This window comes from Martes martes (genome assembly GCF_963455335.1).
Source record: "Martes martes genome assembly, chromosome: 11".
NCBI lineage: Eukaryota > Metazoa > Chordata > Mammalia > Carnivora > Mustelidae > Martes > Martes martes.
This window is the reverse complement of record NC_137899.1, coordinates 56,891,973-56,907,998: the sequence shown is the minus strand read 5'-3', so window position 1 is coordinate 56,907,998 and position 16,026 is coordinate 56,891,973. Positions and strand designations below refer to the sequence as shown.

Sequence of the window (16,026 nt, the reverse complement as noted above, 5' to 3'; positions counted from 1 at the left end):
TACAATCTCCAGTACAATGCTATGCAAAAGAAGTAAAAATAGACATTCCTTCCTTGTTAATACTTAACCCCTCATAATCGGTAGGAAGAGTAAATTTAAGCCATGGATAAAAAAGCAGCTACTAGGTTTATAGTGTAAGCAGGAACACTTACTCAAGGCTCATTTAACATTTATTTTCCACATATGCATGAACTGTTTATAGATTAATATAGGACAAAATCATCTTTATTGTTAATCTTGACTTTAATAAAACTAACACGATAGCATAATATGTAAAACATGCATTAAGCCAATTGGTAGTAAATATACAATAAGTGATAGAAAGTATACAGTTTATGATAAGACTTTTTTAAAAAAGAGAAAAAAAAGAAATTTTCTACTAAATCTTTTTACTAAAAAGCTACCACTGCTTTTTAATCCAAAGCAATATGTTGAGGAAAACCACTCACTTTATATACTTAAGTAGATGTAAATATATTTGCACACACTTATATATTTTTACATATGGCTAATCTACTTCAATAAAAAAGTAACATACCCATAATAAAAGGCAGCCATAAGCATATAAGTCAGAACTTGGAGAAGCTGGCTTTCCCATTTTCAGTTCGGGTGATATCAAACTCAAGTCACCAACCACCATGTTCACTGAGGCTCGCTGACTCTACAAAAACAGTCAGTTAAATATTTTTTTAAGATTATTTATTTATTTATTTGACACAGAGAGAGAGAGCACAAGTAGGGAGCAAAAGTAGGGGGAGCAGCAAACAAAGGGAAAGGGAGAAATAGGCTCCCCACCAGGCAGGGAGCCCAATGCAGGGCTGGATCCTAGGACCCTGGGATCATGACCTGAGCCAAAGTCAGACACTTAACTGGGCTACCCAGGTGCCCCACATAGTTTAGAGGCAATACGGATGAGGTAAACTTCTGTGAAGTCCTCTGCATTTCATCAACACAAAAACAAATTCTTTTGAAATATTTCATTGTCTCTTGTTTTCAAATATTTTTACCCAATTTCTGCTATTATAAATTGCTCTTAAAATCAGGCTCATAAAATTAACAGTGAGACTTTGGTTACATTTCACATTACAGACTCAAGTAGATTCAAAACGAAGAAACACCGATTATTTAAACATTTGGAACCTCTTTCATTTTTTTTAAAGATTTTATTTATTTATTTATCTGACAGAGAGAGATACAGGGGGATAGAGAACACAAGCAGAGGGAGTGGGAGAGGGAGAAGCAGGCTCCCCATGGAGCAGGGAGCCCGCTATGGGGCTCGGTCCCAGGACCCTAGGATCATGACCTGAGTGGAAGGCAGACACTTATCGACTGACCCACCCAGGTGCCTGGCACCTCTTTTAAAATAAAGTTCAGAGGGGGCAGAAGGAATGCTATTTTCTAATTTTGAAAATTCTAAATAGCTTTTTTAAATTATTTATTTATTTATTTATTTATTTGACAGAGAGAGAGATCACAAGTAGGCAGAGAGGCAGGCAGAGAGAGAGGAGCAAGCAGGCTCCCTGCTGAGCAGAGAGCCTGATGCAGGTCTTGATCCCAGGACCCTGAGATCGTGACCTAAACCGAAGGCAGAGGCTTTACCCCACTGAGCCACCCAGGTGCCCCTCTAAATAGTTTTTTAAAAACTGGAAGTCTACAATGTACTTCCCTTCCTTACTGATTATTTTCTAAGTATACCATTTCTTATGTGTCAAAAGATCAGTGATAAGAACATGAAACCTGTGTATTCAGAGACACCTTTGCTGCAATTCCCACTCTCCCATTTTTCTTCCTGTGTGACCTTGGGTTTTAACCTCTTTGAGCCTAAATTAACTGTAAAATGGAAATAATACCTATCTTACAGAGTTACTCTAAAGATAAAGGTAATTAGCACAATAATTACCTGGTATATATCACTAAGAGTTAATTATCTCTTCTCCCACTACCTTTATCCTTGCTTCCCACTGTGTGGTCAAGAGTCCTGTGGCTAAAGCATCACCTGAGACCTTGTTAGAAATGTAAAATCTCCCCCAGAAATGCTAAATAAAAATGTGCAATATTAACAAGATCCTAGGTGATTCATATGCATCATAAAGTAAGAAAAGCAATGATCTTGACAACAGACTATCTTTCAAATTTTTCTTCCTCATTAATACTTCAGTCTCAAAGCAGTATGAAATGAGTGGAGCAAAGATGAGTTTAATCAATATTTCAGAGTAAGTAATTTTAAATGAAGATTAAAACAATATTTTGGGAGATAATAACAGTTGACAAGTAAGTATGAAAGAGGAAAAATAATTCTTGGAGTAGTCATGATATGCATAGTTGTGCAAATGCAATGCTCAAAAAGTAAACTAACTAGGATCCCTAAGAGTTGAGAACTTTTTAAGCTCCTAATTCAGTCATTTTTCTTAGGACATTACCCTAATTTTCAGATAAACTAATATGATAAAAAATATTTCAATAAGTCTATTTTGTATAAATCTTTCTTAATCCAGCATTTCATTATAGTTTTACATTTTAATTTTCTCATCTTTTTGAGCTACCATATAAAAACCATTAAGACTACACATTTATACATAGGTGGCATTACCCTATGACTTGCAAATTACCGAGGTATAAAGCAGTAAAGACTTGTTCTAGTCAAAAGGGAACTGCTCAAGTAAAATGTTAGTACGAATGTAGAGAAACTGAAATTCTTATGCATTGCCGATGAGGATGTAATAAATGGAGCTACTTTGGAAAATAGTTTGGTTCCTCAAAAAGTGAAACACAGAGTTACCATATAGCAAAACAATTCCACTCCCAAGAGAAATGAAAACATATGTCCACACAAAAACTTGTATTCTAATGATCACAGCAGCATTATTCATAATAATCAAAAAGTAGAAACAACCCAGATGTCTAACAACTGATGAATGTAAAAACAAAATATGGTATATCCATACAAAAAAAATATTATTTGGGCATTTTTTAAAAAGAACGAAGTTCAGATACATGCTACAAGACACATGAACCTTGAAAATGTTATGAATGAAATAAGATGAAATGAAATAAATGAAATAAGCCACTCACAGAAGGCCACATATTGTAAGACTCCATTTATAGGAAAGGTCCAGAATAGTAAAGCACAGAGACAGAAAGTGTAGTTTCCAAGGGACTGAGTAGAGAAGAAAATGGGGAATGACTGCAAATTTGTATTCAGTTTCTTTTTTGGGGTGTTAAAAATGTTCTGGAATTAGGTAGTGGTGATCAATACACAACTTTGTGAATATACTCAAAACTAGTACTGAATTGTACACATTATGTGAATTATACCTCAATAAAGCTGTTATTTTAAAAATGAAAACTGCTCCCATGCGATCACGTGTATTTTTAGCCTGCCCATACTAACAACAACAACAAAAAGTCACAGTATGCACTTCCATTGTCTAAAAATCTCCTATCTTTAGGGGTGCCTGGGTGGCTCTGTCGGTTAAGCATCAGCTCAGGTCATTGGGATCAAGGCCCAGGTCAGGCTCCTTCCTCAGCAGGGAAGCCTGCTTCTCCCTCTCTTCCCCTCTTGCTATCTCTGTGTCTCTCTCAAATAAATAAATAAAAATATATTTTAAAAAAATACCAACTCTATCTTTTTTAATTGCCTCTTCTGAGGCACTAAAATTATGACACCAAATTAGCAGGTAACATAGTTGAACCATCATTTACACTAAATGGAAAAGTCCAAGGTTCCCAAGTTTCTAAAAATACCCCACTAATCAAAAATTAGCAGAGTATGAATATCTATATTTAATCTACTGGTAGGAGAGGGCACCAGCAGAAGGGGAGATTGGAGATGGCCACCTAGTTTTCCTTGCATATTTACAAGCAATTAAGTATTTCTTGATGATGATAAAATTATTAATTATCAGTATTGTCAGTATCATTGACTGTGATGTTAGGTTGCTCCTAATACTTAGAGTTAAAATATATAATGTGCGTGCGCGCGCGCACACACACACACTATATATATATATAGCACAAATTTAGAAACTCTTATTCTATCACCTAGCTGGAAGTACTTGCTTACACTACATGACATTACATGCCTTAACCAAGACAAAGGTCTTGTAATAAATTACCATATCATGTAAAAGGCTGAACTAATGACTAATAATATTAAATGAGGTCCAGAACCTATTTGTAAAACCACAATACTTTACCACAGATTTGGTGAAGTCAAAATCTCCAACAATTCCTTGTTCACGATTCAAAGCAAATACATTGTTCTGATGAAGTGATCCATGAACTATGGCAGCCTTGTGCAATGTATGCAGGCCCTGGGCAACACCTTTCATGACCTTTAAAGCTTCCTACAGATAAGTACCCACAAAAGATGTCAGGAAGTTGTCAAATCATTTTAATACCTGAACCTTTTCTTTAATTAAAAGACTTTTCCAGAAGTGAATGAAGCTTCTTCCAAATGAAACTTTAATGTAAGAATACAGCATAGAGAAAAAACAGACCAGAAGCCCTCATCATGTAACATCATACACATATAACTTAAAACACTGCCGTCTCTAAGAAGACTTAGATTATAAATAATGAGCATAAAAAGCATGTAGAAAAGAGAGACTAAATAGTAATACCAGGTAAAAAGAATCAGGACATCCTCTATTTTTATTACTAATTCAAGCTTACAATGCAAATTAAAGCTGTCACTTAAGCAATTATAATATCAAGCGCTATACTACACAATTTACATACAACACAGCTTAATGGTTATAAGCATGGGCTTTGATACCAAAAGACCTAATTTCAATTCCTATTTCTACCTCTTGTTGAGGATCCTGTGCAAGTCACTTAATCTCTATAAGCCTCATTTTTCTCATCTGTATATAACAGGATAACCTATACCACAGGATTGATGTGATAATTATATAGCACATATATATATACACACACATAGCATAATACCAGTCAAAATTTTACATAGTGTATAAAACATATAGTACTGCCCTCTAACAATAGGGGTTATTTTCTCATTTAATATATCCACGGAAATAGTGTTTTTTACTTACTTCTGAAGTTAAAGGCACACTGGCTTGAACAGCACTCAGGTTTGCCCTAGGATAGTATGGGACCATCAGATAAGCCATAGGATCAGACTAAAAGCAAAACAGAATGAAACTTACAGTGAAAAATTCTTCAATGTATTTTTAGTATACATCAGTTATACGAGACAACTTTTTCTTTATGTTATAAAGAATGAACTACCTCTCTAAAGCTCGGAGCTAAAACTTATTGTAAATAAAATGTTTTCTGCCAAGAGATAAACATAAGAACTTTACCTTACACAAAAATAGGAATATCAATGGTAGTAACCCAGAGTCTTCTTTAGCATCTCTCCATGCTCTGTGATAGGCGGCTGCTCTCTGAATCACCCTAGCTTCTGTGTCCACATCTACAGAGTAGCCCTAGTACCAAAAAGAGAGGTAATGGGAATTCCAACATTAAAAATCTTAATATAATTATACATCATTTCAACTTAAACATAGTGATTTTTATATAAGCTAAATTATATCTAGTTTTATTTTTTAATTGTACACATAAGTACCTTTTCTATCTGCCCTGAATGCTATAATTTAGAAAAGAAAGAACAATTCTACCTGTACCTTATTGTACATTCTATAATGCATTGTCACTAGGGCCAAATTAATTATCCTATTATGATTAACGGTTTTCCAGCTCAATAAAGAAATCAAAGAATAGAAAACTGTATTGGCAAAACAGCTGAAATTTCAAAGACAATTTTAAGTAAAGCAAGAATTTTAAAAGGCTATTGGACAGAATGTAGTAAGTTCACCCAAAAAAGAAAAGCTCAAGTATATTCTATTAAAGATACATATTATATTAGGGAAATGAGGGAAACTCTGAATTCAAAATTAGTTCTGGCAGCCAAACAGAAAACATAAGCGTTGTGCCAGTCAACTCATACAATTTTTTAAGCGGGAGGGAGAGGTGGGAGGGAAGAGCAGAGGGAGAGAGAGAGTCTCACCCAATGTGGGGCTCAATCTCATGACCCTGAGATCATGACCTGAGCCGAAATCAAGAGTCAGATGCTTAACTGACTAAGCCATCAAGGCACCACTCAACTCATATAATTTAAAAAACAAGCATGGATTTTCAGTTTCCTGAAAAATAATACCACCACTCCCCTTATACTTCTCAATCTTCCAAAGGTCAGAACTTAGTCTTACCTTTAAAAGAATTAACTGCCCATTAACCTCAGAACAAACCAAAGGGCGTTTGCTGCTAAGTTCCTTCATGGGCTCAGCATCAAGAAGATCCCGTTCCAAACTCATAGTAAGAAGACCACCAGAGTTCTAGACAAAATTTTTTGTTACAATTAAAGAATCCAAACCATCCCAGTACTTTTAAATCATTAACATAATTAGTTACATGCTATGAAATGATATGGATATCATCAACCCTACTGGAGAAACCAGTAAAATAAAAATACTGAAATCTTCCTAGTTTTTCAAGTTCCTGGCTCTTGAAGTCCTCTCACCCAAAGTGTAATCAACATACATTTAATGGCTACTACAGTTCTAGAACAAATTCTGAATATGACTGGGATTAACCAGATATATATCCCAAAAAACCCTGATGCTTAGTTGGAAGACTTTATGTGTTTCCTAAAAATATTAAAATGAAGACAGACACAAAGAAGGTTGTAGAATGGGAATGAGAAGTATAAAAATTATGACTACTATGAAGTAATTCTAACACCTCTGCCTCCGTTTGAAGAGGAATCCTTGAAAGTGAAAATGGTTTTCAAGTATTTTAATTCTATTAGGTATTTCTGCCACTTTTTAAAAGGAATAAATTTTTTGGATAAAACCTATCAACATTTTAGATCAAGGTAAATTTTATTGTAGTGTAATTTTAGCAAGAGGGGTTCTGAAATTGTTTTCTGGTTTTTATTTTTATGTGTTGTCAATATTATTTAAGTAAACCACAAAATACAATCTACCTACAAAGGTTTCCTGGGCATACATCACAGTCACACATCTTAAAATCATTAAAGGGGTCCATTAGCTATGATTAAAACATTTTATAATCTTCCATAATAAAGAGATCAGCACACTTCTAAAAACTAATTTTCAAGTCCTACACAGCACCACATACTTATTCATCCATCCTACATGAGTGTCTAAGCTAAAGTTAAATAACTGTAAAGAAAATCCCCCATTCTTTTGAAGTCTAGTCTGGAAAAATTTTACAGTAATTGCTTTACTATTTAAGGGGACTTTTAATCTTACATATTCATGAGTTCATAACTATGTATACAACCATTTCTGTACTATACTTATACTGTACTTATCATGAACTTAATGACAATCTTAAGGAATAGATCTTTCATCTAGTCCCTAATTCTTAGCAGGCAATATAAAACAAAGCGCTAACAGATTCTGCCCTGAGACCTGGAGCTTACAATCCTGCTCCATATAGGCCTTTTGCCGAAAACACTGATCTCCCAGGCTTTGAATCCTGCCTGCCTAGAAAACTATGCTCATGTCAACATCTCTACTTAACCAATATTCTAGAATTCTTTCCCAGCCTGCTTTAACTTAAAAGAGATATTCTGCTTTAATTCTTCATGACTGGCAGTATCTTGCTTTTATTCTAACTCTTGAAATAACAGCTAAAATTGCTTTATCATTTCAAAAAATAAATACCTCTAATTCAAATAAGAGTCATGAATGTACTGAAAAGCTATGAGGAAAAGAGAAAAGAGAGAAAAAGATGCCAATTAATATAGACGTTAGAATACAATACGCTAATACTAAAGATAGTCTTGAGGAAAAGTTATAACAATACCCAGAAACTATTCATCAGGAACATCTTCATAGTAAGGATAGCATAAATTTAACACTGACACACAATTTAATATCTTTGCTTTTCAACTCTCTACAGAGTAATAATTCTCAGGGGCAACAAAGCTTACCATGTACTTAAGTAACCCTATTTCAGGATAAAGCAGAGGCAGCTCAGGGAACCATTTCTGTACCAAGCTATTCAGCTTCTCCTAAATTTAAAAAATATTTTTATTATAAATCAACATATATTCAATTGTGACATGTTGCCCTTCAAGAAAAAATAAGATACCAGTATCTCTCTTACTATAAATCTAACAAAATACACAAGTTAATAAGATATAAAACCTATTAAGATATATAATCACTGATTTTCCCTTCTACTTCAAGAAATATCAAGTGAAAACCAAGAGTCATCTTGGGTCAAAGTTACCATCTCACTAACAGAAGAAAAAAAAATTTTTTTTAAAGATTTTATTTATTTATGACAGAGGGATAGCAAGAGAGGGAACACAAGCACAGGGGAGCTGGAGAGGGAGAAACAGGCTCCCTGCTGAGCAGGGAGCCCATATGGGGCCCGATCCCAGGACCCTGGGATCATGACCCGAGCCAAAGGCAGATGTTTAGTTGACTGAGCCACCCAGGCCCAGGCACCCGCAGAAGAAAAATTTAATTATCAATTTTATCTTGGTATACATATATAGGCACTGTACCTTGCCTAAGATCAAAGTATACACTCACTTCCAAGCTAAAATGAAAATGTATGTTGATAACATCAATCTGCATCATAAAATTGTCATTTCTCAAAATATTAAGAACACACTGACATTTTAAAAATAGTAACTATTTCATTTAGGAGGGAAAGAAATCATAAAAGCCTTGAAAGCAAAAACAAATATGCAGCTCTACAAAAGCCACTCTGAAGCAAATGTGAAAACTGAGGATCCTTAGGAAAGTCATTTGTCACACTTATTAAGTAAAACTTCTAGATATTTGTCAACTCACTGGAACAGTGGAAGATAATTATTTATCCAAGGTGCAAAAGGTGAGTAACTAAGCACACACAGATGAATTTGCTAAATAAAACATAACACTTAGAATGTCTATTATTTTATTTAAATTCAATTAATTAACATATAGCATATTACTAGTTTCAGAGGAAGAATTCAGTGATTCATCAGTTGCATATAACACCCAGCGCTCATTACATCAAGTGTCCTCCTTAATGCCCATCACTCACTCACTTCAACCCCTGAGGCACCCTACCTCCAGGAACCCTGTTTGTTTCCTATAGTTAAGAGTCTCCTATGGTGGTCTCCCTCTCAGATTGCCTATTATTTTCACTGTATTTTTATTGTTCAAAGCAGTGTCTACCTTACTTGTTCCCCCATAACATTCCTGAAACATAAAATATTATATTTCCATTTTATTTATTTGTTTGTTTATTTGATAAAGACAGGTTGTACATACAAGCAAGGAGGGGAAGGACAGGGAGAGAAAGAATCCCAAGCAGGCTCCACACCCAGTGCAGAGCCTGATGAAGAGCTTGAGCTCACAACCCTGAGCTGAAATCATTAAGTCTAATGTTCAACAGACTGAGCAACCCAGGCGCCTCATATTCTTTCCCTTTTAAAGAGAAAATACACTAACAAACTCTCCCAAGATCACAAGACATTAGCATAAAAGTGGAGACTTAAAGATGTAACTTCCCCCCAAAATTCAGGTGGTTGCACTCTGTTATATTCTTCAACTAAATTATGTCGCCCCATTAATGTTTTCATTGCAGCATTAGGTTAAAACAGCGCTGATCTAGATTTTATTAAAGGAAAAAATCTTTAGTTCTATGTGAAAGAGAAATCAAGCAGTATGTAAAAGTATGTTTGTGCTATAATCTCCTCTTGTGAAAAGAGGCAGAAAAAAGACTAAAAGAAGTTAAGTGAAAAGTTCATAGTGACCAGTACTATTATAAAGGAATGGAAAAGTTATGGGTGTTATTTTTTATGCTTTATAATTTTCTATAATTTCCACATTTGGTACAATGGTTATGAATTATCATCAGAAATTAATTTCTAGGGGCGCCTGGGTGGCTCAGTGGGTTAAAGCCGCTGCCTTCGGCTCAGGTCATGATCCCGGCGTCCTGGGATCGAGCCCCGCATCGGGCTCTCTGCTCAGCGGGGAGCTTGCTTCCTCCCTTCTCTCTCTGCCTGCCTCTCTGCCTACTTGTGATCTGTCTATCAAATAAATAAATAAAATCTTTAAAAAAAAATAAAAAAATTTAAAAAAAGAAATTAATTTCTAAATTTACATAAACATTACTATGCAAACATAACTATGCTAGTATAATTTCCAGCCTTATTAGAGTCCACTTCATAAAATGGATACATGAATTCAATTTCTACAGTAAAAACTAATTCAAAACTTCAAAGAATTAAATACTTACATATTCCTCCTGCTCACGATAAATTTCCTGAAAGACGCTATTGCGCAATTGAGTTATTTCTTGTTTTATTTTCTCAATTTCAGATCCATCATGGTCATCCAACTTAAATCAGACAGGAAAAAGTGACCTTACAAGCTTATTAAAGTGGACCGAAAACAAGTCTTCCTAGTAAGAATGCAACTTCTATAGCAAATCACTCTGATTTCTATGTATCCTTCTGTATCTAGCAGATAAGAGAGACTCATAACACTTAACTTTATTCTAACACTGACTTTTCCCAAACCTACAAAAAGGAATAAAAATTAAAGATATAAAATCAACACAGATATTTCTTGTCTCTTAATTTGCTGTAGATTTTCTCTAAGATGACCAACTGCCAACATAAAGTAAATGTCAAGAACATAAACCAGTAGGAATGAAGAAAATACAACTAAATTCCCTGGAATTGTCTTCTACAAGAGATTTGGTTTAAAAAAAAAAAAATAAGTAAATGTATGGTGTGTTTATTAGAAGAAAAACAATGTAGGCCTCAAAGAGACTCCTTAAAACTCCAGCAGTAATTAATAAGCCACCTTAAAAAGTATATATGTTTTCTATTTTATATATCTTCAAAAGTTAAAAAACTAAACTAAGAAAGACCCCATTCCCCACAGTCCAGAATAGGATAAAAAACTAGGAAAATATTAAGCCATTAAACTAATTTCATTCCAAGTCCAATTAAGCCCCGAAGAGGAAGAGTCAACTCAAGTTGGATTAAGACATAATGTAGATTTCTTTTGTTCATGTATCAGTCCTCAAGGGAACACAAAGAATTACCAGTTTATTCAGTTTCAAACTGAAAGAAGGAGGTTAGTCCAGATTAGGGTGTCTGAATTTTTCCAGTTCTATTATCGTATGAAAACAACTTAGAATACTTAGGAGGAATAGTATGTCCAGCCATTAAAAAGAGAGCTAACAAAGAACATCATGATCTTAAAAACACTTTATGAAAAAATTCTACCTTTAGGGGAATACCTTGCATGTAACAGGTTTGTATTGTATTAGGTATTACAACAGTCTAAACCAAAAGAATTTTTAAACTGTTCTAAAATATTTATGTTATTAAAAATAAAGGCAGCCATGTAAAACATTTTCAAAGAACATTTAATGACATGGTAAAATATTTACACTATTAATTTAATAATCTTATTTATATACACAGAAAAAAGATAAATATATAAAACAAAATGTAAATAATAATTCTCCTATTTTAAAGAATGTATTTACGCATTACTTTCAGGAAGCAGAGTAAAATCAGGTACACGTGGAATTTCATAAGAACCAAGTGTTTCCTTACCTCTTCCAAATTATTCTTCTCTACTAGTTTCCATCTCAGTCGAGCTTTTAAGTTTTTCAATGTCTTTTTAATGGACAGCAAGTGATCCACATTGGGGCTCTCATTGAAACATTCGATAATCTGCTTCTTAAACTAAGTAAGAAAAAAAGTTATTGTATTTTCAAAACACAGAAAACAATATTTATTAAAATCACTTACTGACCATTTCTTATTTCTCTATTAAGATTCAACTACTATTTACTGAGTTCGGATTGAAATAAGAAATTCCACAATTCTCAAAAAGACAATCTACTAACTGATTTCTTAGTTATCCATATTTCTGTTCAGAAGAATATGAGTCCCAGCAATCAGAGTAGCAAAGATAAGGGAAATATTTCAAGCGGAGAGCTATAGTGAGACATCTTTGTTAGATACGATGCAAACTGAATTACTAGTGAGGATAGAACCTAAAATTATCTTCCCCAAAGTAGTGTGACAATATGTATCAATTTTAACAACATTGATTCCTTTTGACTTAGTAACTAACAATTTTTAGGAATCTGAGAAACACAAAATTATGCACAAAGATTATGTACAGTCTTATTTATGGTTAAAAATAATTAGAAGTAACCTTAACATCTAACACAGATGAAGGTTAAATAACATTGTATATCTATGCAAGTGTTGATGCATTAGTTGCTCAAAATGAAAGTATAGAAGAATCATTAATCACATGGGACAGTGCTCATAATATACCACTAAATGAAGAAATATTTTCAAAACAGTTTACAAAACAATGCAATGCACATGATATGTGTACATTATATGTCACCATCCAAAAAGAAAGTACTCTGAAACTAGCCCTGAGTATCTACTTCTTAGGCTAAGAGGATTATAATCAATGTTTTTATTTCTTCTTATTTTTCTGCATTTAGCAAATTTTCTACTGTAAACCTGTACAGGCATAAAGATAATGATAGTAGAGATGAGGCTTTACTTTTTTTTTAAAGATTTATTTATTTTAGAGAAAGAGAAAGCAAGAGGGGCAGAGGAAGAGCAAGAGAGAATCCCAAGCAGACTCTGCTGAGAGTAGAGCCCAATGGGGGGCCTCCATACTAAGACCCCGAAATCATGACCCAAGTCGAAATCAAAAGCCAAACACTCAGCTGACTGTGACACCCAGGTGTTCCAGTAAAGATTAGGTTTTGAAGAAAACAATCCAAAAATGTAATATATTTTTATCAATTAAACCACTATTTTCACTGTGGGGTGATTTTAATTACACATCAGCTAACTATACTGTTTTTCTAGCACTAATAATTAGTTACATATACACTGGGTATTAAACTAGTTGAGAAAAATTTAAGTATTAAAAAATCCATAGCATCAATATAGAAGACCTAAAAAATAAAGCATAATCCAACCTCAATACTGTCCTTGTACTTGGATTGTACTGTAGCAATAAGCCTTTCCTCTGAACGGATCTTTTGTAGTACTTGACTATATGTATTTAAAATGACCTCCTTGTCCTCATCACCTTGCTCCTAAGTGAAATAAATCAACACATAGAATTATTCACAAAAGAGTATCCAAAATAATTTAAACCTCCAATAACAATGAACAAACTTTTCAAAAAATACCTTTAAAAAATGCTATTTTTTTCCAAAGTATCTTTTTTTAAGATTTTATTTATTTATTTGACAGAAAGAGAGACAATGAGAGAAGGAACACAAGCAGGAAGTGTGGGAGAGGAGAAGCAGGCTTTCCACAGAGCAAGGAGCCTGACACCTGACTCCATCCCAGACCCTGGGATCATGACCTAAGCCAAAGGCAGAACTTAATGACTGAGCCACCTAGGCGCCCCCAAAGTATTTTTTAAACAATCTTTTTCTAGATAGAAGAGACACTGATGTGAAAGATGTTCATATGGAAAATTCTGCTCCCATTACATCATTATTCCTACAGATTTCTAGAGTAGTATTAAAGGAAATCAAGGATACCACTACACTAAATTTAAGAACCAAACAACACAAAGAACTTCAACATTTTATTTTTAGAAATCATCTATTAACAACCACTTCTAAAATCTGGTCTGGGGGCACCTGGGTGGCTCAGTGGGTTAAAGCCTCGGCCTTCGGCTCAGGTCATGATCTCAGGGTCCTTGGATCGAGCCCCACTTCGGGCTCTCTGCTCAGCAGGGAGCCTGCTTCCTCTCTTTCTGCCTGCCTCTCTGCCTCCTTGTGATCTCTCTCTGTCAAATAAATAAATAAAATCTTTTAAAATCAAGTCTGACAAAGAGGTACAAACTTCCAGTTATGGAATAAATAAGTCATGGAGATGAAAAGTACAGCACAGAGAACATAGTCAATAATATTTTAACAGTCTTGCAAGGTGACTGACATGGACTAAGATTATCCTGGTGAGCACTGAATAATGTATAGAAATGTCAAATTACTATGTTGTACACCTGAAATTAATGCAACATTGTATGTTAATCATACTTCAGCAATAAAAAAATAAAGTCTGACTAAACCATCTAAATACTACTAAAAATAGACTATTTTAAAATAGGGAAATACAGAAACATATATGTATTTTTCAATGCCAACCTGAATAAAACTGCAAAAGGTAAAAAGAAACAAGTAAAAGGAAAAATATAACCAATGAGCCTTCGGTAAACAGCCTGAAAAACTGGGAAAGAGTCTCAGTGAGCAATAATAACATTACAAAATGCTCTTTGGAAGAGCTACACTAATTTTTAAGTTGGCATGACAATAGAGAACATACACAGAACAGAAAGGGAGCTACTAATTGGTCTTATATATGCACTTCCAGAGCCCTTTCAGATTTTATTTTAATTTTTCACAAATTCTGAAGTCTTTTCTTACAGTCATTGGGTATGATGGACTGAAGAATCAAATGACACAGAAAGCTAACACACTCGAATTAAGAGGCGTTTTCCTAGAATTAAATGTTAAGTTTAATTTTTTTTAATGTGAAATGTCCTATTAAAATGAAAATATCAGGAGATGGGTATTAAGGAGGGCACTTGTTATGATGAGCACTGGATGTTATATGTGAGTGATGAATCACTAAATTCTACTCCTATAAGCACTTATTACACTACATGTTAACTAATAAGAATTTGAATAAAAATTTGAAAAAAAAAGAAAGTACACATCATTTAACAAAGTGATGGTTACCAGAGGAAAAGGGGGTATGGGAATGGATTAAATAGGTGATGGGGATTAAGGAGTACACCTGTCAAGAGGAGCACAGGATGATGTATGGAAGTGCTGAATTTACTGTACATCTGAAACTAATATAACACTGTATGTTAATTAACTGGCATTAAAATAAAAACTTTAAAAAATGAAATTATCACTCTGTGAAAGAATAAAAATTTGCATTGTCCTTAGATTAGAACTTGACAATGTTGCTATTTCATATAGGTCTATAAGAGGAAACCTAAGATCAGTCTTCATACTTTCTTATTAGCAAGAAAAACCGTATTGCTTCAAAGGAAGCAGTACTGAAGAATATCAATACTCACAATCAGAGATATCTCCAGCTCTTTGCAGATACTTGACTCAGTCTTCTCTAGGATTTCATCAAGACTACTGATTGTGTCTTCAGAAGTTTGTGTTTCTTCCACAGAGAGATCAAAAGCCTCATTTGCAAAAAATTAAAACATGAAAGTATATCATTTAATTATTTTTTATTAGTGTTGTGTTGTTATACCTAGAACAGAGCATTAGCCTATGCACTGGGCAATGTGGGGGAAATAAGGACACACAATAAAGATAAACTACTGCCCTCCCCAAACTTTCACATCAAAAAAGAAAAGGCATACACATATCACACACATAAAACACAGATTTTTTAACATAATCTGTGGTTTAGAGACATAAGAGGAAAAGTATGAAGAAAAAAAAACACAAACAAACAGAAACAAGACCAAGACTTTGTGAGGATAGTAAAAGAAAACAGTCTGACTAAAAGCTGGTAAGAAACTTAAATGTTCAGGTGAAAAGTTTAAATCTGATAGGTAGTAGGCAGACAATGTCAGCGCTCTTTAATAAAAAAGGCATACGATTATACTTGGTATCTCATGATGAACTACTAAGTATTTAGGAATCTGGAGATAAAGGTTAAACCCAGATGACTTCCATCTCATTAGGAAAACAAAGATATTTTCTATCAGGAAACAGACTTTATAATAAAGTGTTAAATAGAATAAAATCGTGGGCCTAAATTATAATATAGAACATAAAAATCCTAAGCAGTCACTTTGATTTCAGAGATAAGATATGTGATTATGGAAATCTGGATTAGAGAAACAGATATGGAAATGAAAGAAAAGGATACATGATAGTTAACCTAAGCAGAAAGGCATTCTGATCAACAACAAAAGACAA

General features: G+C 34.0%; 1 protein-coding gene across 1 annotated transcript in view; it reads right to left on the bottom strand.

The window, feature by feature from the left end:
• STK31 (serine/threonine kinase 31) overlaps positions 1-16,026 on the bottom strand; it is a gene marked incomplete at both ends in the record, with an annotated part of 98,441 nt that overhangs the window by 29,825 nt on the left and 52,590 nt on the right. The window contains 10 exon segments of the mRNA XM_080818725.1: positions 539-661; positions 4,197-4,346; positions 5,055-5,141; positions 5,325-5,450; positions 6,234-6,359; positions 7,985-8,065; positions 10,294-10,395; positions 11,630-11,761; positions 13,033-13,152; positions 15,162-15,278. Coding sequence (XP_080674851.1) covers positions 539-661; positions 4,197-4,346; positions 5,055-5,141; positions 5,325-5,450; positions 6,234-6,359; positions 7,985-8,065; positions 10,294-10,395; positions 11,630-11,761; positions 13,033-13,152; positions 15,162-15,278 — 1,164 coding nt within the window.